Here is a 22175-nt window from a genome sequence, read left to right as displayed (position 1 = left end):
GTGCGCGTAATGCTCCGTGGCCAATTATGCATACAAATTAGCTCATGACATTCCCCTGTTTGAAGAGCTCTAATTTCTTTGTTTTAATACGAAAAATTACAAAATTTTCAAATTATCATGCCAACCTAGTGATCGTGCACGTTGCAAAAAAAGAAGTAAATCTAAGTTTATTTGGATGGATAAATAGCGTGTTTTTTGAACTAGAACATTTTAGTACAAAAATCGGAAAAAACACAGTATTAAATTCAATTTTTCGGCGGTAATTCAAATAACACATTCGTATAATTCAAAAATATGACCGATACAAAGGTTTTGAATACCAATACCTCGAAAAATCCACACGAATTGGCGTAAATCGACCAGGAGGTAGACACTTTTTTTCGAAGGTCAAATGAGGTTCGAGAACAATCAGCCCGTGACATTCCCTGTTTGAAGAGCTCTAATTTCTTTATTTTAACACGAAAAATTATGACTCTCTCAAATTATCATACCAAACTGGTGAACTTGCATGTTGCAAAAACGAAGGAAATCAAAGATTATTTAGATGAAAAATAAACGTGTGTTTTGAACTAAACAATTTCAGTAAAAAGTTGGGGAAAAAAGCACCATATTTAAACTTAATTTTGTATTTGTAATTTAAATAACACAATCTTAAAAATCACAAATATGAAAGATAAAATGGTTTTATACACAAATGCCACGAAAATGTTGTACAAATTGACGTAAATCACCCGGGAGGTAGACAGTTATCGGCGAAGATGAAATGAGCTTTGAAAATATTCATGTTTTTTAAAACTTTTTGTTTACTTATTTATGCTGTGGCGAACTGAAACGCGTATCACACTGTACAACACTTGCATAGCGCGAAAGGTCACGTTAAAGTTAACCGCAAGGCAGCCAGCGCGTATTTGCGTTAGGGCGGACAACCCGAATGTTGATTGATAGGTGACGCAAAAAATATCACGAGAAAAGCCTGCAATTCGGTAAAATTCGCATTTTTCCATCATTTTTGAAGAACAATTTAGACACTTAATCTAAATAACACATACCTATAAATATACCAAACGAAGCGGAATTATGTGAACTACGTGAAAATGAAGTCAAAAAAGTTCATGATTAGGTAAATCGGAGAGGAGGTAGACTAAGGTTTTCAATTTGGAAAAAATCAACAAAAAGTTAGTGTCATTTAAATGATCAAAGACAACAAAAATAAAGCAAACTTGGTCTCGTTTTTTATCACAGAATTAAATGTACATGCCTCCTTAGCAATTTGGAAGCAATTTTGAAATGTTTTTCAGAAAACAGATGCCAGTATACACCTTATCTTTCAGGTCAGCCAGTGCTCAGCGTGTTTTTGTCCAAATTATTGTACACGGATTGCGAGCGAGAAACCATGAGATTCTTCAAGATCCTCATTTCACAACTAGCCGATTCAGCTCATTAGCGACCGTGCTCACGACTGACTGTTTTTGCATACACTGGATGTATGCCAGCGTGTGCGACTGTACGTGAGTAATGCGGAAGTGAATCCAACCATACCAATGCACTTGTGATTGTTTAGCATTGTATCCAAGGTTGTGCGTTCGAGTCGTAGTTTTAAATACGCTATATACGATCGCGGTTGGATCGAGTACAGCTGTTGAAAGCTGCGTTCATTCAATTGGAATTCCTACTATAGGAGGGAGCACAGTCAGAAGACAAGTCTAGACCTTGGATCCTTTCACAACAATTTTAACCTTATTCCCATATTTAAGTTTAAAGTTAAAGTTCTCTTTCCCCTTTGTAACTTTACAATGAGTTCCTGTTATAAATCATTATATTAATTACTTACAATGGATATCATTCATTAACCCTCTTTGTTAATTGAATTGAAAAGAATTTTGTGCAATTTACAAAGAGTCTAATATCATCTGAAAATGGATCTGAGTGCACTCAGAACCAAAGTTGTAAGCATACAAGTGAATGAAAAAGGGTTCTGGTAGCTAAGTAATTTTAATTAGATGTGTTGAACTTATTTAACAATAAGTTCAACACATCAAATTATGTTCTTATAATATAAATAAAATGTTTACAAAACTTCATTTTAACAATCATAATTTATCATTAACTAAGTCACACAACCTTAAAAATGTATGTAAACAAATGTTTTTCTTTGCATTGCAGCAATTTTTTGCTAGAACATTTCTGCTAGTTTTATTTTTAGTCTTCAACATAGAACAGTAAATAAACATTTGCACATAAATTATGTTGCAAAAATCAAAAGTAAACCGAGTACTATTACAGCAATACGAGTCAATTTGTGCTGAAATTCCTTCTCACAATGCAATATGCATAACAAAGAATATAGACTTCTGTCATGCAATATGTCTACCTGCATTGTGGGAATGAATTTTGACACAACTAGACTTCTGGCAAAGAAACCCAAAAGTTGTGTATTGGCCCGGGTTATTAGCAGAAATGAAATCTTGGTACATATTAGTGATCTTGCTACCAACTTGTTACTTCTTGCAGAATTCCAGAGCAAGTTCTTTCTTTCTTTAATTATTTTCTTCAATATTTTATTTCCCAAATGTTAAGCCCTTAATATTGGTCTGAGGTAAAATAACCTGAAAATGTTTTTAACATGACATTTTGAGTTCAACCTTATGAGGAGGGGAGAAGAACATCTACTATTTACATGGGGATAACATACAAGCTGTCCAAACTTGATGTAGCCCAGGAATAACTATGGAATACCCTATACACCTTTATTCCATAATATACAGTGTGAAAGGAAATCTGTTGCATGTATGTTTTAAGAAAATACAAAACTGCATATCTAGTGGTTCTAACAAAACTGCACGTTGGTTCAAACCTCTTAGCAGTTCTTACAAACCTACACATTGGTTCAATACATCTTAGCAGTTCTTCCAAGCCTACACATTGATTCAACACATCTTAGGCCATCTTAATTTAATATCTTGGTAGTTCTTACAAAATTACATATTGGTTCAACATATCTTAGCAGTTCTTCCAATGCTACACATTGTTTCAACACATCTTTGCAGTTTTTATAAAACTACACATTGTTTCAATACATCTTTGCAGTTTTTACAAAACTACACATTGGTTCAACACACCTTAGCAGTTCTTACCAAAACTACACATTGTTCAACACACCTTAGCAGTTCTTACAAAACTACACATTGGTTCAACACATCTTAGCAGTTCTTACCAAACTACACATTGGTTCAACACATCTTAGCAGTTCTTACCAAACTACACATTGGTTCAACACATCTTAGCAGTTCTTACCAAACTACACATTGGTTCAACACATCTTAGCAGTTCTGATAAAACTATACATTGGTTCAACACATCTTAATCCACTGTTTGTGCTGGCCAGCCTGTGGCTGGACAGCACTTATTACTTTGATTAGGTTTGCTGTTTTTCTAACTTTCTATTTGTAGTGTGTACATTACTGGATTTTACACACCAATCCTGGGTACTTACAGATTGTAATATATTGTCACTAAAAAAATTAAGAAATGCAGCATTATGAGTCCCTTTTAGTTAAATTTATAATTGAAAGACTATAGATTTGTATTTGAACCTCCAATGTGCAACTTTAATACAGGGCCTAATGCAATTTGTATATTGTCACCTTATTATCTTGCTTCAGAGCAAGTAAACCACTGGATGTCACTGAAAGGCGCATGTTAAACATTCTCACTACATGTAAATCATCAATGATACAACCAGAGTTGATATACTCTGGCTTGCCCACACCTGTCCATGTGTATTTGTACACATGCGAACTCGCATCATGCTGAGAACAAACAGCATATACCTCCCTACCATTATTCCTACAGGAAATACACTTGATTGAGCACCTGGCAGGTGGCTGTATACGACACAAATCCTGACTAACATCAATTAATGACCTCACTACCAAACCTACAGTGAATCTTACCAGCAAGTAATCTGAGGTGATGCTGAGACCAAATATACTATAATCTGTACTTACACGGTATTGGTGTTTAAAATCTGGTAATTTACACACAACAATTGATCTGCCCTTATACGTTGCAATAACAGCAACATTAGCATTAGCTGCTATACATCTTGGGCTATTCACATCCCGTTGAAGCTTGTATCTCTTCTGAATCTTGTATCTCTTGATCTCTTTGGTCGATTCGTGACACGGACAATGATACACATAAGATTTTCCTTCACATATTACCAGCATACTGTCTGGCAAGGATTCACTCACTGCCACATCAGTACCATTCCCTTTCCATTCATCAGATGCTACGGTGTAGGCCAGATGTGAGCTCTCATCATTCACCTTGTAAACCTTTATGCAATTAAACTTACAAAGAGCCAGGTGGTTATGACCAATCATTCGAATTGCATAAACATAGCCACCTGGATCTACAGTGTGCCTGTACTGCCACCTCATCTCTGTATCAGAAAACAGATAAATATGACTTATTATGCATCTCTTAAGCAACATTAGTCTGTATTAAATCATGAAATATGTAATACCTAGAATCATTATTACTCACAAATTATTAGGCAACATTAAAGATTTGCCTTGCCATAGGGTAAATTTCATATGTGAGATGTACGATATTACTACATTTTAACATTTTGAAAATATATTTCAAGGGTCTACTTTTGATAAACACATGAATTGCTGAACATTAATGGCAAGTTTGTAATCCAATGCCCAATACAATTTACCTACTCAACGTTTTCCCGGTGCCAATTTTTTAATAAATTTGCGATCAACATCCGTCACTATGTAAAACACCCTGGGTTTGACATCGGTCACTATGTAATGCGCCCGACAATGTGCTATTAGGAGAATTTTTATGGTAAATCAATAATAATAAGTCAAGAAAAAAATTGTTTGCTTGTCCTCGCATCCTCTGTGGAAAACAGGTCAGTCGCTCAGATTTTGTTAAAAATTAATTTTAGTTTTCAAAAGGTTGTTAGCAAATTAAGTATAATAAAAAAGACTAAATATGTGTGAATTGATTTGATTTGGCAGATTGTGTCACATTCCCTAAATGCTAAAAACAAAATACATTACATGCTGAATGCTGATCACAAACAAATTAAAAGCACACAATTAATCAAAGTTTATCACCTGTATGGTGACACTATCCAGAGATATACGTCTAGCCCTCTTCTTTTGTTCCATTATCTATTGTATTTCTTTTGTTCAAAGTCTGGTCAACTGTCGATTATATCAAGTAATGTGGACAGGTCAAGATAATCTGGACAGGTCAAGATAATCTGGACAGGTCAAGATAATCTTGGTCAGGTCAAGATAATCTTGGTCAGGTCAAGATAATCTTGGTCAGGTCAAGATAATCTTGGTCAGGTCAAGATAATCTTGGTCAGGTCAAGATAATCTTGGTCAGGTCAATAAATTGTGAACAAGAGAAGTACATGTTCATATTTAGAAACACTGGTCACATTATTTGATTTTTTGGACATTTCAACAAACTTAAAATGCATCAAAGTACATTATGAAGTGATCAAACTAGAGAGGGCTCTAATTTTGACTTTTACATATTTTACACGATCAGCATAAATTATTATGCAAGTTTATGCATATTAGATTTAAATGAAGATGGTAAACAATACTTGTGTGTATTGAATGACACCAAGAACACCTCTATTGAATAATGCAAATTAGTTTGTATTATGTCTCTTAAAGCCTGTATAATTAGGACGGGGATGTCAATCTACCTTTGTCCCCCCTTTCCCAACTAACGCAGATTCAGACAAAGTAGGTAACAAAACAGAGCCTTCCGAGCGACTAACATGCTCACCATACCTCAACAAGACACCGATTCGGGTCTCGCCTTCCGAGCGACTAACATGCGAACCATAACTCAACAAGACACCGATTATCTATGGTAATGGTCTGTTTCTCACCCTTTATCTACTACATACACTACACCTTTCACTTAGTGACATAGTATGATTGAATGAGACCAACCTGTGTCTGTAACAGTTGTTGGTGAGGCTCCTGCCAGTCCAGATTCAGCCCCTAACCCACTGTCCTTTCCTGTTGTATCTTGACTCGCCTCCATTGATGTAACTGTTTCTGTGTTGTCTTTAACACTCATGGCTTCAAGACTTGCCCAAGGATCATTGACCATTCCACTATCAGTTGCAGAAGAACCTTTGGCTTCTTCTGCTTCCTGAAAGACACATACAAGAAAGGAGTGTATGAGATACTACTGTTCACATCTTTATCACATAGTTGTATTAACATGGGCAGACCAATGTGGGCTGACCAAAGAACTATATTTTTCGAAATCATAAATATTGAAACCAAAAAAAAGTTACTCCAAATTTTTAGATTTTCACCTAATGTTAGGTTTTGAGGAAAGAAAAGGAATACTTCGTCATATCAAATATCACTGTTATTGAAATATGCCATCAAGTGTCCAAAATATGTTCTTTGGAATGTAACTTTACCCTGTAGATCATTCTTGTAGTTTAATTTTTCTTTCAAAATATATATTATTTTTGCCACTTACTTGAACACGATCCATTTGTTCTAGTATCATAATGTCTGCTCTACGCAGCCCACACTTATATTTGGCTTCAAACAACTCAGTAATTGAATTCAAGATATCTGTAAAAGTGATAATTTTGATAAATAATTATCAAATATTACGCTATATAATTAAATTTTGTTTGGTCTTAAAGACAATAGGATAATCAACATCATTTGCACAAGCATTTAAAACAAGAACTGTCTTTAAAAAAGACAACACCACTGGTGAAGATCAAGTTTCATAATTTTACATTGGCATGATAAATGTCTGGGATGCTTGTTAATTTGTATTGTGTGGAAATAATTGATCAAATGGGAAATACCTGTTTCTTTTTTGGTAAATGCCACCAAGGACAACTGGGAAATACCATAATGAAATACTGAAATAATTTTCATGTTGAAAGCTGAATATTCTTTAAAAATGTGTGCTTAAATTCATTTAATTTAGAATTATATCAAAAAGCTCCATAGATAGAAATCACTTCTGCCAAGTTTCACAATTCAATAATCTATTTTCAGTTGCACCTTCAAATTATTTTGAACATTTTGTGTTGCTCAATGGTGATCACATCTGCTAAGTTTCATGACAATCCAATAGTCTATATTGTAATTTGTTAGACCTCAGATGACCTTTTATTTAATGCTCAATGGATATCACATCTTCCAAGTTTGATGACAATCCAACAATCTATATATTCAGTTGACCTCAGATGACCTGGACATGACCTTGAACATATTCTGCACTCAATGGTGACTGAGTTTCACAAGAATCTGACAATCTATATTCAGTTTACCTCAGATGATCTCGACCTGACCTTGACCATTTTTGAAAGCACTTAACTGTGTACCAATCAGTAACAAACTGCAACAAATATTTAGTTGACCTCAGATGACCTTGAAATAACCTTAAATAATTTGCTGCTTACAGTGATCACATCCATCAAGTTCATGACAATCCAACAATCTATACTTAAGTTTACCCCAGATGACCTTGACATGATCTTGAACAAATTTTAGTGCTCAGTGGTGATTACATCCACCAAGTGTCATGACAATCAATACTCAGTTGATCTCAAATGACATGGACAGGACATTGAACATATTTCGTGATCACATCCACTAAGTTTCATAACAATCTGATGACCTATACTCAGTTCCGTGCTTACATCCACCAAGTTTCTTAACAATCCAACAGACAATCAATTAATGGAAAAACACACACTAACAACAAATCAAACATTAACTTTACCGGGATTAACTCTCACAAGTTCCTGTCCACTCTTGAATTCATAATAAACATTTTTTGTTTTTTCTGAGATATTGTACTTTTTGTACTGCAATAAATACCTTACCTTTGAAGCTGGGTCTTTGCATTGGTTCACCCTCCCAACACTTTTTGATCACATCTATGAGTTCTGATGGGGCTTCTGGAGGGAGGACTGTCAAGTCTGGACGTTCTCCATTGCGAACCCATACATCAATAGGAGCGTTCCCTGAAAATTAATACATTGCAATTAAAAATAATAATGCAGCATAATTTCCTAGGTATTTCTGAGTTGACCTTGATATATATACATGTAAAAACAATAACCGTAATATGAATACATTAGAGGTACAATCCTAACCAGCATACCCCAATACCCATTTGCATTTCTATTGATAACTAGAACTTCTCCAGTATTATGTACCTTGAATAAGGATAAATTCCAGCAAAAACAAATACAAAAACCTAAATATTCTGAAAGGTGATTTATATCAAAATATTAATGATATGTAAAGAATTTGATTTGCATCAAAATATTGATTTGTAAAAAATTCAAAAATCTGTTCCCATCACATGCTATATGACGAGCATTCATGTATTGAAAACCATGAAACAATCAATGCCAAATTTTTCAGTTACACTTTTTATGTCCGCAATAGCAAAAGATCATGCAAGACAAGCGGTCAGGCTGATAACTTCATTCATCTCTGATATTTGGGAATGTGCTGTTTCTCTGCCAGTTTTGAAATTAACAATATAAATATATCAAAGGTAAAAGCCACCACACCATTAGAACTACAATCCCCAAATATGTCTTGAAACATTAAAGCGTCTTTAGGGGAAAATAAGTCCCCCCACTCCCCCGTGCAATGTTGAAACGTGCAAATGTGTTCAGCGTGTCTCCAAAGTGTCGCAACATTGAATGATGGGGGGTGGGGAAGGGAAAAGTGTTAATTGATGGCCCATTCTTCTTATTCCAAATATTGAACATTTTATCCACATTAAAAATACACTTTTGATTTCATTCAAGATGCCTAAAGCGTTTCAAGGACATATTTCGGGGATTGTCTGAGGCAATCGCAAAAATTAACATCTGATTTTAATCTTTTGGCTATAACTTTAAAAGTACTTGATAGAATCACTCCAAATTTTTTTTAATGAATATTAGGTAGTGCATACGCTATGATGTGGGTATAAAATAAAACAACTAATTGTATCAATTTTGACTATATCGCCCTACACTACAAGCAGGTTGCACACATCACCTGTGTATGTCTACAATCATAGATTGAATACAATAGCGCTCTTTTCAAACATACTAATCTTACAGATGTGAGTGATCAGCATGATATAGTTCAATGCATAGGTACCGCGTGAAAAAAATTCCATGACTATTTATTAATAGATAGGATATGATGTGGGCACAAAATAAAACAAAATCTTTTATTTAGGTAGTGGTCAAATAATTCTTTTGTACTCCATCCATTTGCATATCTTCTGGAGCGTGCCTATAGAGGAGATGATTTGAACTAATGACCTTATGTGCAAGCACTCTATAAGTAAATACTTATGAAACGTATGAAACTTGAACGTGGGTGGGGGTGTGTGTGTGTGTATGTGGGGGGGGGGGGTGATTTTACAAAAAACAATCAATTATCATGCCATAGATAAATTAGGGTTTTAAAACTTAATTTCGTGTTTCACAATGTCAATTATCATGAATACAGAAGAATAGCTTATCTTACAATTGCTATAGTGCCCATATTCATAACCTTTAAAGATGTCCGGATCTATTTGTGTCTTTATTACAATTAAAAAATATAAAAAAATCATGCCATAGATAAATTAGGGTTTTAAAACTTATTTTCGTGTTTCACAATGTCAATTGTCATGAATACAGAAGAATAGTTTACTGGTTTGAATAAGTCACGCACAAAAAAAAAAAAGAAAAAAAGGTGAAACTGTTGAGGCTCGAACCACTAGCCTTCCGTTTCACCGTCTGAAGTACTGTCCATTACACCACGCTGCCATGTTGAAATAATTACGGATTCTGTGATATATGGATGCGCATTGCATTCTCGTGATTATGAAAATGGTAAATCTCGACAGACGATTTACATTTGCTAAAATCAGTAAAATGTAAATAATGTTAGAGCTAACAAAATGTAAAATAGTAAAATTAGATGTAGTTTCGAAGAAGCTTTCAAACAAAACACTTTACAAATAAAAGTTGACACCAAATCGGCCTAAATTATGAATTTTGTCAACGGTTTACCATTTCTAAATTAAAGAAACTCCTTGTATTAATATTCAGTATTAGACTATGGTAAACCGTCAAATCACTATGTGATTCAATGGGACGATTTACAATCGCACTTTACCATTTCACGCAAATAAAATGATCAATTTTAAAGATATCTCTGCATGAGTAGGCCTACTTCATGAGCGCACTAATGCGATTTTTTTTATAGGTTCGTTTTGTTTTGTTTTTGCTTTGGGGGAGGGCGTTGGTCTGAAAAAGGTGAAAAAGGTAGTTTTTTGACTATATTGCCCTGCACTGCAGCGTTCACGCGATACCTATCAATCATCTTTATTTCATTCAAAATACAAGATGCATTGAACTATATCATGCTGATCACTCACATCTGTAAGATTAGTATGTTTGAAAAGAGCACTATTGTATTCAATCTATGATTGTAGACATACACAGGTGATGGGTGCAACCTGCTTGTAGTGCAGGGCGATATAGTCAAAATTGATACAATTAGTTCTTTTATTTTATATTCACATCATAGCTTATGCATTAACTAATATTCATTGATAATTTGGAGTAATTCTATCAAGTAGTTTTAAAGTTACAGCCAAAAGTTTGAAATCAGATGTTAATTTTAGCGATTGCCTCAGACAATCCCCGAAATATGTCTTGAAACATTAAAGCGTCTTTAGGGGAAAATAAGTCCCCCCCCCACTCCCCCATGCAATGTTGAAACGTGCAAATGTGTTCAGGGTGTCTCCAAAGTGTCGCAACATTGAATGATGGGGGTGGGAAGGAAAAGTGTTAATTGATGGCCCAGCTTTCTTCTAATTCCAAATATTGAACATTTTTATCCACATTAAAAATACACTTTTGATTTCATTCAAGATGCCTAAAGCGTTTCAAGGACATATTTCGGGGATTGTAGGTGACTTACATCCACTGATAAGACTTTTGTGTATACATATCACTTTTCACTTGCAGCATTTCTGCCTGTAACTACAAAATGGTATTTAAGGACTGAAATAAAATGATATGAAAGCCTAGCAAAATATGATCTCAAATTCACAATTACTTACATTCGTTTATCTGTGGCCATGGATCATTCCCACTGATAAGCTCATAACTAGTAATGGCAAACCTGAAGTTAAAGTTAAAGAAGAAGCTAAGTCAAAGCATATCATTTCTTTTTAAAGAATTTGTATAGACCTTTTACCATGTTACATCATAATACTAATCACAGAGTGTCTGTCCGACCATCCACGCGCTATCGCTTACGCGCGGTGCGATATCGCGTGCTCGCGTTGTGCTATCGCGGGGTATCAACGGGGGTGTGCGCAGAGTACCGCATCACGCATTGGAAAGCATTACAGTGTGACTAACAGGTGCATCTCATCGGACCAATAGGCCTATTTTCAAGACATGATTAACATAAAAATCATCAGTTATGGTAAGGCCTATATAACCCGTTTGCGTTCACATTTCTCCCGATTGAATTGACGGCCTAAGAGGCGAACGATGGGTTTTCAGATTATGGGTACCGAAGTAAGCGTCACAGCTACAAAACAGAGTTGATTAAGTTTTGTCTCAATCATTGAGAAACGTATAGTAGTTTGAAAGGTTAGGACAAGTATTATGGGTAACGGGTGTAAATTAGAGATAGGCCTATCACGAGAACCACCCAACCCGAGAACCGCGAAATCTAGTTCTGTAATAATTTCATGATCATATTCAGTTCAATGGTTTTGACAACAAAGGCTATCGTGCTATTACCATGCATTAGTAGTAACATTTTGGTATATGCTTCACTAATTTCAAAAACAAAGGCTCTTGTATAACATAAATTGTATTTATCCCAATCTGGGCTACTTTAATACATGGTGAATACATGTAAATGGAGTTTCTTGATGTACTGTTAGTGTTATGTTGTCATGTGCACTGCTCCAGAAAGCAGTCTGACAACAACTGAGACTAGACTACAGGACGTACATGTACACTACGGGATTCTCATGAGAGTAGCAGCGCTCCTACTCTCGAGTACCTACGTCGGCCACAAGACCCTTGTGGCCCAGCAAGCTGGCTACAACTCGCGAATACCTTGTGGCGTAGGTACTTTGAAGGTACTCCGAGTACCGACACTGGTACTTGCCTGTCGGGTACTCTGGCAAGAAAATGAGGCAAGCATGTTGCCATTTCTTATTTGTTTCTGTTGTCATATTGATTTTTATTGATTAAAATGTTCTTGATTTATGTTTCTTATTTATTCTTTGGGCATTTTTAAGCGGATAAGTTAAGTAGGCCTATTAGTAAATGAGTGGATAAATAAGTAAATAAACAAATACATATGTAAGCAACTGAGTAAATAAATAAGTAAGTAAATAACTAACTAACTAAAGAAGTAAGTATAAACAAGAAAATAGGTAAACAAATAAAAAGAAGTAAATAAATAAATAAATAAATAAATAAATAAATAAATAAATAAGGAGATAGGTAAGTAACTAATTATATAAATACATAAATAATTGAGTAAATAATAACTAAATAAACAAGGAAATAAGAAAATAACCATGTAAATAAATAAGCAACTAAATAAATATCTAAATGAGTAAGTAAATAAATAAGTGAAGATTATAAATAAGTATATAAACAACTAAATAAATAAATAAATAGTGAAATAAGTAAAGAACTAAGTAAATTTATCAGTACATAAGTAAATAAATAAGTAAACAACTAAATAAATAAATAGGTAATAAATAAAAATCAGTAAATAACTACAGCAAATAATGAGTTAATGAATAAAAAACATATGAACATGTCAATGAAATCTTTTCTAAACATTTCTGAAAAATAATAAACTTACTAAATAATTAATTAAATAAGATAAAAATTACAAATGAAAACAACCAAGCTTAGTAACTAGCCAAACAAACAGCTAACTAACCAATCAAATAAACAATCAAACATAAAACCATTAGGCCTATACAAAAATCAAAGCACAAAAAAAAATCAAATAACAATCTTCAGGTTTTGGAACAATAAAAAACGGAAAGGTCTTCACATAACATCAGTCTTAGTACATTTAATTATTGCTAAAACATTATTATTATAACAATGATGATGGTAATTTGTTAACAAATTAAAGTGTTATTTTCCTAACCGAACAAAACGGAAAACAAAAGAAAAACAACCGGATTATAACACTCTTGCCGGCGTACAGAAAAACTGCATTGTGCAACAAGCAATATTGCCAGAGATCATCATAACAAATTAATAAATCCACTTCAACGCGTTCGTGTGCAAGCCTTGTTGAACGTGTAGTCGGCCGCATATTTGTAGGATTGGCGCGCACGCCTTGAAGTCAATGAACTTTACGTTCGAAGGATTTTAGCAACGGAGTACCTCGCGGGTGAGTACTTTCACTGTTACTACACTGCTGACACATGGGTACACCATGGATGCAGTTACTGTGCAGGTACTTCCGCTGAAGGGCCATCGAAGTACCCCAGACAATGGTGTGCCTATAAGTCACCTACTCGGTACACCGCAGTTGACTCTTAGATGACGCATGGTGGAATATCGATGTAAGTACTTTGCTATGGGGGTATCTACAGTATGGCGGCCGACGCTGGTACTTTGGTGTAGTACCAACGTCGACCACAAAGGGATTGGGTACTCGGTAGTAGCACCGGTAGTAGCCGCGAAGTAACATTGCAGCAGAGGTACTCCACCACCAGGAATCTTGTAGTGTACCTATCTCATCATACAATACTTTGACCTCTCAAAATAAATAATAGAAGCTGGCAGAAACATTATTATAATCTTACGTGAATATATCCCAGAATTCATCTGGTCCTGTTGATTTAGAGCTGAATGCTTCAGGTGGCATATGAGTTAGTGTTCCCGAAGAACCCGCCTTTTGAAGGGATGACTTACTGCTGACTGCTAGACCCAAGTCTCCAATCTGTTGACAAAATTGAAATACACACTGGATTTTTTATGTAGAAGGATTAGACTTACATGAGACAAATTATATATGAATTGAGGTATAAGCAACAATCTTAATATACCTGTGTATGTGATAAATTGCAATGTATATATAAGGCATGTCATGTTTTTTCATTTTCTTAGCAATACAACTTCTGGGCTCATTTGTTGTTTTCAGGTCATGTGGATTATGTTTTTACTTCCTATCATAATACTAATCACAGAGTGTCTGTCCGTCTGCGTGGTGCACTCTCGCGTGCTCGCGATGTGCTATCGCGGAGTATCAACGGGCGCGGAGTACAGTGCGCGCATCGGAAAGCATTACAGTGTGACTAACAGGTGCATCTCATCGGACCAATAAGCCTATTTTCAACACATATTTCATATACGGAACATGTGCATATAGGCCTATTTCAGCAGAACATGACTATTTCCGGGGTCCTCCAGTTAGGTCTTTATCATTGAGAGACACATTTCGGTTATTCCTTCATGTAATTTTACAAGAAATTAGGGTTAGGGTTAGGGTTAAGGTTAGGGTTAGTTTAGTGTTAGGATTAAGGTTAGGATTAGGGTTAGGTTAGGATTAGGGTTATGATTAGGATTAGGGTTAGGGTTAGGGTTAGGATTAGGGTTAGGGTTAGGATTAGCTTACACAAAATAATTACATGAAGGATTGACCCACACTTCATAGTAGGCCTAATTTAAAAGGTCAGGGCATGTGGGTAACGGGTGTTGGGTAATTAGAAATAGGCCTATCATGAGAACCGCGAAATCTAGTGTCATATATAATACTCCCATTACCAGCTTTTATATTGACTTCAGAAGCAGGCTAATTTGTCCATTCTTTTCTATGATATTATGTAAGGTGTATGTAATGCATCATGCATTACTCTAGAGTTAATGTTAGATATAGGGTACCAAAAACTTACAGAAATCACTGCTTTGAACAATATTACCACCTTTGCTGTTCAGAGTATACCTATTTTAGTTTTAATGCATATGAAATAATTGATATCAAAGACAAATTCCATTTAGCGATAAACAGACTGTAACAGACTGGCATGATGATGCGAATGTTGTCTCTAAAAGGTGCATGTGATATATTATACAAATTATCCAAGTTTATTTCAAAACAAATATGAACAATAAGATAAAGAGCGGAACACATAATAAAAAAATAAAAACTCACAAGGAACTTGACAAGCCACAGACCCTTTACACTGAAACAAAGAATTGTATGTCTAAACACCAGACCAAATGCAATTTAATATACGAGGGTCATTCAAAAAGTTCCACCTCCATCATCAGATTTCTGTTATCTTACGTGTCAGGAAATTGAAATTATCCATGATCATACTCTTACATCTAGGGTAAAGAATAAAATTTATTTGATGAATATGTGACATTTGGTTGTTTATTATATGTTAGTTAAAGCGAATACAGATTTGGTACATCGGAAATGGTCTGAAAAGAAAGGCTAATTTTGATTTAAAGGGTTGCCAACATCTATGTAGAAATCATTACAGATTTATTTCTGAAAATGATCTAATTACTTTCTTGCAGAAAGTACAGTTTTGGTACGTCGGAAACGGTCTGAAAAGAAAGGCTAATTTTGATTTAAAGGGTTGCCAACATCTATGTGGAAATTATTACTGTTTTATTTTTCTGAAAATGATCTAATTTTTTGTCTGTTAGGTTTTGTTTGTCTACTATGTACACAGTGATTTTCATCACTCCAGTGTACTTTTGTACTGTTTTCCTGACACCTCTGTGGGTTCTGGAATTGGCAATTTTTTTTTTTTTTACTTTGGCACTCGGCACCGAACTTTGCCTGTTTTAAGGCCTACATTGGTTGTTTGGTTTTTGTCTACTTATGTGCTCAGTGATTTTCATCACTTGTTCTAGTACACTTTTTCTTCTAATGCGTATTTTGTTCCCCCATTTCGTTCTGTCTAGTCTGTATTTTACTTGTTCCCCACATCAAGTTGGTGTACCTTGCTTTTTTCTTTCCAGATGATCTAATTACTTTATTTTTGTTCAAATAATTCAATAAATATCAAATTCTTGCAGAAAGTACAGTTTTACTCGGTATCGTGTCTTTCCCTCTAAGAAATGTACATATGCAAATGCACTAAAAACAATTTGTAAAAAAAAGTATGGTCAACTTCAACTAAAAAATGTTAAGAAAATGGTAAAAAGGCCACTTTTTACAAGCTAGTTTATTTTGTGTCCCAAATAAGTCCATATATTGGGATCCTGCTTCAAAGTTTTACCCAATTAATAAGATATTCAAAGCACTGTACCTTTGCTTCAAATCCATCGCCTACAAACACATTTTCTAGTTTCAAATCGCGATGTATTATTGGTTGGTCTAGGGTGTGGAGATAATTCATGCCAAATGCTATGTCTTGAACCATTTTGACCTTTCTCGACCAACAGTCACACTTCATGTACTTTTTCTCAAAATCCTTCAGCGATCCATTGTCAAAGTACTCCATGACGATGCCAACATCTTTAGGATTCTTCATCAGCCCCATGACTGTAACAATGTATGGAGACGACACCACTTTCAACATCCTATCTGCTTCTTTTTGGACATCAGCTGTAAGTCTGTTTAACATTAAATTAAACATAAAGATAATATTTCAATAAAATAAAGCAGACTTACATGAGCTTTATCACCATATTTTATGACAAACAACTATAACAAACAACTTTAACATACAACATTAATTATTTTTTAATAATTATTACAAAACTTAAATGCATTATCTTTCTATTCAAAATATATTTTTGTATGTGGATGATATACATTTTGCAATATATGTGACCCCTCCGGCCTGGATTTAAGCTTTGTTTGTAAAGATCTTTCTTTTAATATTGAGAAGGTCAGTTAATCCACTTCAGTGACAGGCACTATTTTCCCAGCATGCCTACAACCATGGTCAAAATGTGCTGGGACACTTATGGAAAACGTACACTATATTATATCCTTATTTCTGTAATTTTTAACGTCATGAAATTGGAGGTGTCTTTGGTGTCATGCCTATATCTTTTCCTAACACCTCAATCCTCCCCCACCCCACCAATCAATGCTGGGTGCCACTAGGCACGCATGACCAAAAAAGTAGGATTCAACATTGATCAGGGGAGGGGAGGGCTATAAAACCGTCCCAACACTTATGGCCAGCATTGTAGGATTGATCAACTGCCAAGTTTGGCACAGACAATTTCAACTCCCTCTGTATGTATTCCCATAATGTACCTGATGTTATTTTTATTATTTTATTTTACAAGAAATAACTTACATGACTCCTTTCAATCGCTTCACAGCTACCTCCCCCCAGTTGACATGTTTGGCTTTATACACAGCTCCAAAGCCACCTTCTCCCAGTATCCTGCCTATGGTGATGTCTTTGTCATCAATAAGGATCAAACCAGGCCCAGGTGAAGATGCCATATTGTTTTTCTCTTTAAAAAAATCAAGAATGTGGTACTGTTATTCATTTTCTTAATAACAAAAATATTTTGAGAGAGCAAGCGATGAGGGAGAGAGAGAAAGAAAGACAGACAGACAGATGGACAGACACTCAGACAGACACCCATACCCACACCAATAGAAAGACAGGCTAGAAAGACAGAGAGAGAGAGACAGAAACAGAAATCAAAAGACAGAGATGGAAAGCGAGACAACGGTAAGCCATATATATGCATACAGAAAGACAGGCAGAGTGCAGACAGATGTGATTATGGCAGTTTTGTAATCACAAAATGCAGTTTTTGTGTTGACATAAATTAACACAAACCACCACAAAATTGGAAAGAAATTGGACTGTATTTAGGCGCATATATGGAGGGGGAGAGGAAGGTGTGTGTGCCTCCTTTAAATTTCGCTAAAAAAGGGAGAGAAAGAGAGAGAGGGAGAGAAAGGGGGGCAGAGAAGGGAAATGTTAAGTGTGTAGCCTACTATAATAGGCCTATGTGTGTTTGCGGTACAAGCCTATTAGTGTTTTAATATAAAGATAATTTTCTCACAATTTTGCATTGCATCAAAACTGGTCTCTCAGTCCTTTGGACACACTAAAAATCAAGAGCTTCAGGTTCGCCCCGGACCCCCTGGACCAGGCATGGATTAAGTATAATATATAGGCCTGTGATTATTTTGGCCATTGCTTGAATGGCTTCAATTGGACCATCATTTTGCAAAATTTTCCAACATCCCCCTGTGTACGGAAAAACAACTGCCTGTTTTCTCTTCTGTATTGGATACCCATACACTTAATATTTTTAGAAATAACTAAATAATTAGGCTTACAGTACTAATAGTTAATAAGAGTCCATGGATGGCTGCAATTGGGCCATCATTTCACAAATTTTCGGCTTTTTCAAAGTAAAATTTTTACACAGTATTAGTGCTAAAATGGTCCACTAAATGGCTTCAATTAGGTCTTCATTTTGCAAAAGTTTCACTTCTGAGGGGCCACATCCCCCCTCAGATACCCCTTGCGCCGTGATGCAAATCCCCACTTCACAGCAAATTACTCGACTTGCTCTAGATCACCCCCGTTGGGAGCCTTCCGTGGCCCCAGACCCCTGCATGATATTAGCCCCCCATCAAAAACAAATCCTGAGTATGCGCCTGGTATCATCATCACATTGGACAATTAATTGTTTGCTTTTTATCACAACATCATATGAACAATGGAGTAGATCCAAACATTAGCTTCCCTATGTCAAATTATAAGGTCAGCATGAAGAGGGCATTGGACATTTACTCCACCACTTCAGTCTTGAGATTTTTACCCAATTGCCCCCTGCCAAATAAGAAAGTTCAGTTTGACTTCCAATACAATATTCAAAATGTTTGTCACCTCAGACATTCACTTTGTCTCCCAATGCCAAAATGCAGCTTGCATGAGGCAACAATACATGGGGGCATTCCACCAGTCTTGGGTTTTCCCTTCAGTTTACCCTGTTAAAATTGGCAATGTTGATATAGGGCCTACATTTTGGCCAATTTTCTTGACTCCAATGGCATGGTTCATGCAACACTATCATATACTGTAAAATGTATAATTGTGACATACATTTTGATAACCCCATTCTCCACCCCCCCAATCCCTCAGGCACCCTAATACAGATCTGATCATGCATGGGCTACAAAACCTTGGACCAGATGCTGGTAAAATGGGTGATTTTGACCATGTTCAAATATCTGTGTTTTGACATGCATTTTAGTGCATGCCGCGCATACCTGGGGGGCTGCAGAAAAGGGTTGTTTTTTTCGATGGTTTGAAAAAGTGAAGAGCAAAAAAAAAAAAAAAAAAAAAAAAAAAAAGGATTATAGGCGCTAGCGCCCTTTGTTTCACAATATTTTAAACCTTTTCCCGAATTTTTCCGCACTCTTTTCTTTAATAATTCTTATTTCCCTTCTTTTTCCATCGCCCAATCTTTTTTGCTGTCCCCTTCTTTTACCCCGGGGGCTCGTGCAAGCCCCAAAAAATATGTGCATGGGTGCCCCCCAGTATACAGCACTACAGAAAAAATTGATCAAATACTCTTAAAATGGGCAATCTGGACAAACCTCTTGACAAAATTTTCTTGACTTCTCGGGCACACCCAGAACAAGTCGTACAAGTCATTTTTCGAAAAAATTCAGACATTTTTTTTTCAAAATAATTATGTTTGCAATAATAATAATTTTTTTTCTTTTCTTTATGTGAACAGATAATGTACCTTCCAAGATATGCAATTTAATACTGAATTACAATGTATGTTATTTGCAATTACTTTTTGCTGAACCATGAAATGGTCTCAGCCTATATGAGTGTATGTTACTAGCTTACTACCATTTGGTCTGAAATGGACATATCTCTAAATGCTACGAAGGTATGACCCCATGAGGGGTGTCATATGAAAGAGGAAAACATAAAGAATACGATAAAAATATTTCCAAACATCAGAGGTCATCCGGCAGGGGTCACAGGTGTCAAAAAAGGTAATTTTAACCGAAAATGCTCCGATTGAGCTTAAATTTAAATGCAATTATCCTTATGACATTCTAAACATTTAAAAATATTTTAAAATTCATTTAAGGTCATTAAGGAGTCATTAAGGGGTCAAATGTCAAGTTTTTCAAAATGCTCTAATTGAGCTGAAATTGATATGCAATGATCCTTATGACATTCTAAACATTTTAAAAACATTTTAATATTCATTTAAGGTCATTAAGGGGTCATAAAGGGGTCAAAGGTCAAGTTTTCCAAATGCTCCGATTGAGCTGAAATTAAACGCAATGATCCTTATGAGGTTCTAAACATGTTGAAAATATTTTAAAATTCATTTAAGGTCATTAAGGGCCATTACAGACGCCGGGTGACAGTGGTATAGGCCTACCACAATATACTGTCAAAGCCACATGGTTCAGCTATGGTGCAGTTATCGCTCTAGTTTACCAATGCAGATGACGTAATAAAACATATTTTGTTGGACACATCATTTGACACCAAACCTTTCTTTCCTGTTTGGCCAATGAAAATGTATTTCTTGTTGAAAATATTGCTATGTGATGTCTATCAAAAAACAACTAATTTAAAATGAGTGAATGCTGTTTTTTATTAAATTTCTTTATAATAATTTCTGTAGTGAATTGGACATCAATTTTTTGGCAAAATGTAGGCATCAAAGGGAAAATGCAAGAGAAAAAAATCATGTAAAGTATAGAAAACTATACATGTCAGAGTTTAGACTATGCCATGAGAGGTTAACTTTCGCGTCAACACAAAAGCGCCGCAAATACCACAGATAGTTGTGTACGGTGTAGTTAATGGTAATGGCGCGGGCCCCGAAGATTTAAACCATAGCGAGATATGGGCGACCAATCACAAGGCAGATCCATTTAAAGATGCATTACATCATGGCCAATTTTAGTTAGGCCAGAAATTGGCCTAACTCTCCATAGAGTCCCGTGTTAAAAATCTTAACCGCAAGGTAAAGTCAGTAGTCCACTTGGGAAGCTAACAAACAGAGCAGTGGCGTACCGTGGCCGCCCCAACCCCTGGGGGCTGAAGAAAATACAATTTTGCCGCCCCTTCCTCAACATCCTGAAAAGGTTGCCCCAAATTTTTTCACGGTCGTTTGAAAAAGTGAAGAGCAAAAAAAAAAAAAAAAAAAAAAAAAAAAAAAAAGGGTTTCAGGCGCTAGCGCCCTAAAAGCAGCACATTTTGATGTATAGTACCATTTTTATGCTTTATCATATTTTTCCGCCCTTTTTTATCTACTAATTCTTTTTGATGCCCCCTTCGTTTTGCCGCCCTGTTTTTGCCGCCCTTCTTCTTCCATAGCCCCTTCATTTTGGCCGCCTTTGCTTTTACCCGGGGGGCTAGCACCCCAAAGCCCCCACCAAAAAAAATATGCGCATGCAGAGGGAGTGCGGTGACTGAAAAGATCAGATACAGATGTGAAAATCTATCAGTTGCACACAAATCAATATAAATCAAGAGTTTTATGCTTAAATGCAATAGCCAATAGTATGCAAAATGGGCAAGTGGACTACGGAGAAGTCTATTCCGAGTTGGGTTTGATGTTTTCTATTCGATGGCATTTTTACATTTTACAATGAAAAAATTAACAAAAGACAGCTAAAAACGCTATTGGCGTTAATTTTGTGAGAATTTGCCATATGTAGCCCTATTACTAAACAGTGGAAAATGTACCAAAATTCCCAATATTTGTGTGCTTTTATGCACTATATCCAAGCAAGGAGACTCAGGGCAAATACCGTAGAAACCCGTCTATAAGGAATAGAAGCGACTGTGATGATAGCATATTTCACGCTAGCGCCCTCCACAATATTATATCATTATGGAATTTGAGCAAATCATTTACCGACACAAGCAGGTATACAATGTATTATTTTATCTTTATTTAGCATCTCACGAGCATAGCTCACTTGGCAAGGCATAAGACTTTGGTTCTTTAGATCGGAAGATGGTGAGTTCGAGCCTCATCACGGTCACACAAACTTTTATAAACAAAATATTGTTCAAACTTTTCATTTATATTTTCTTGCATTTTCTAAAGACTCCTTTCGTGATCATTTTTTTTTCAT

General features: G+C 35.6%; 1 protein-coding gene across 1 annotated transcript in view; it reads right to left on the bottom strand.

Moving 5' to 3' along the window:
- Positions 1 to 934: 934 nt before the first annotated feature.
- Positions 935 to 22175, bottom strand: part of LOC140151243 (uncharacterized) — a 28172-nt gene continuing 6931 nt past the window's right edge. Inside the window, exons 3-10 of the mRNA XM_072173514.1 lie at positions 17374 to 17536; positions 16369 to 16675; positions 13906 to 14042; positions 11161 to 11222; positions 7916 to 8056; positions 6544 to 6641; positions 5997 to 6201; positions 935 to 4444 (exon numbers count right to left, since the gene is read on the bottom strand). Of these exons, the coding sequence (XP_072029615.1) occupies positions 3621 to 4444; positions 5997 to 6201; positions 6544 to 6641; positions 7916 to 8056; positions 11161 to 11222; positions 13906 to 14042; positions 16369 to 16675; positions 17374 to 17525 (1926 nt within the window). The 5' untranslated portion in view covers positions 17526 to 17536 and the 3' untranslated portion in view covers positions 935 to 3620. The remainder of the gene's footprint in view (positions 4445 to 5996; positions 6202 to 6543; positions 6642 to 7915; positions 8057 to 11160; positions 11223 to 13905; positions 14043 to 16368; positions 16676 to 17373; positions 17537 to 22175) is intronic.

Source organism: Amphiura filiformis, chromosome 4 (assembly GCF_039555335.1).
Source record: "Amphiura filiformis chromosome 4, Afil_fr2py, whole genome shotgun sequence".
NCBI classification, from domain to species: domain Eukaryota; kingdom Metazoa; phylum Echinodermata; class Ophiuroidea; order Amphilepidida; family Amphiuridae; genus Amphiura; species Amphiura filiformis.
Note: the sequence above shows the minus strand (reverse complement) of the source record. Positions and strands in the feature narration are given on the sequence as shown.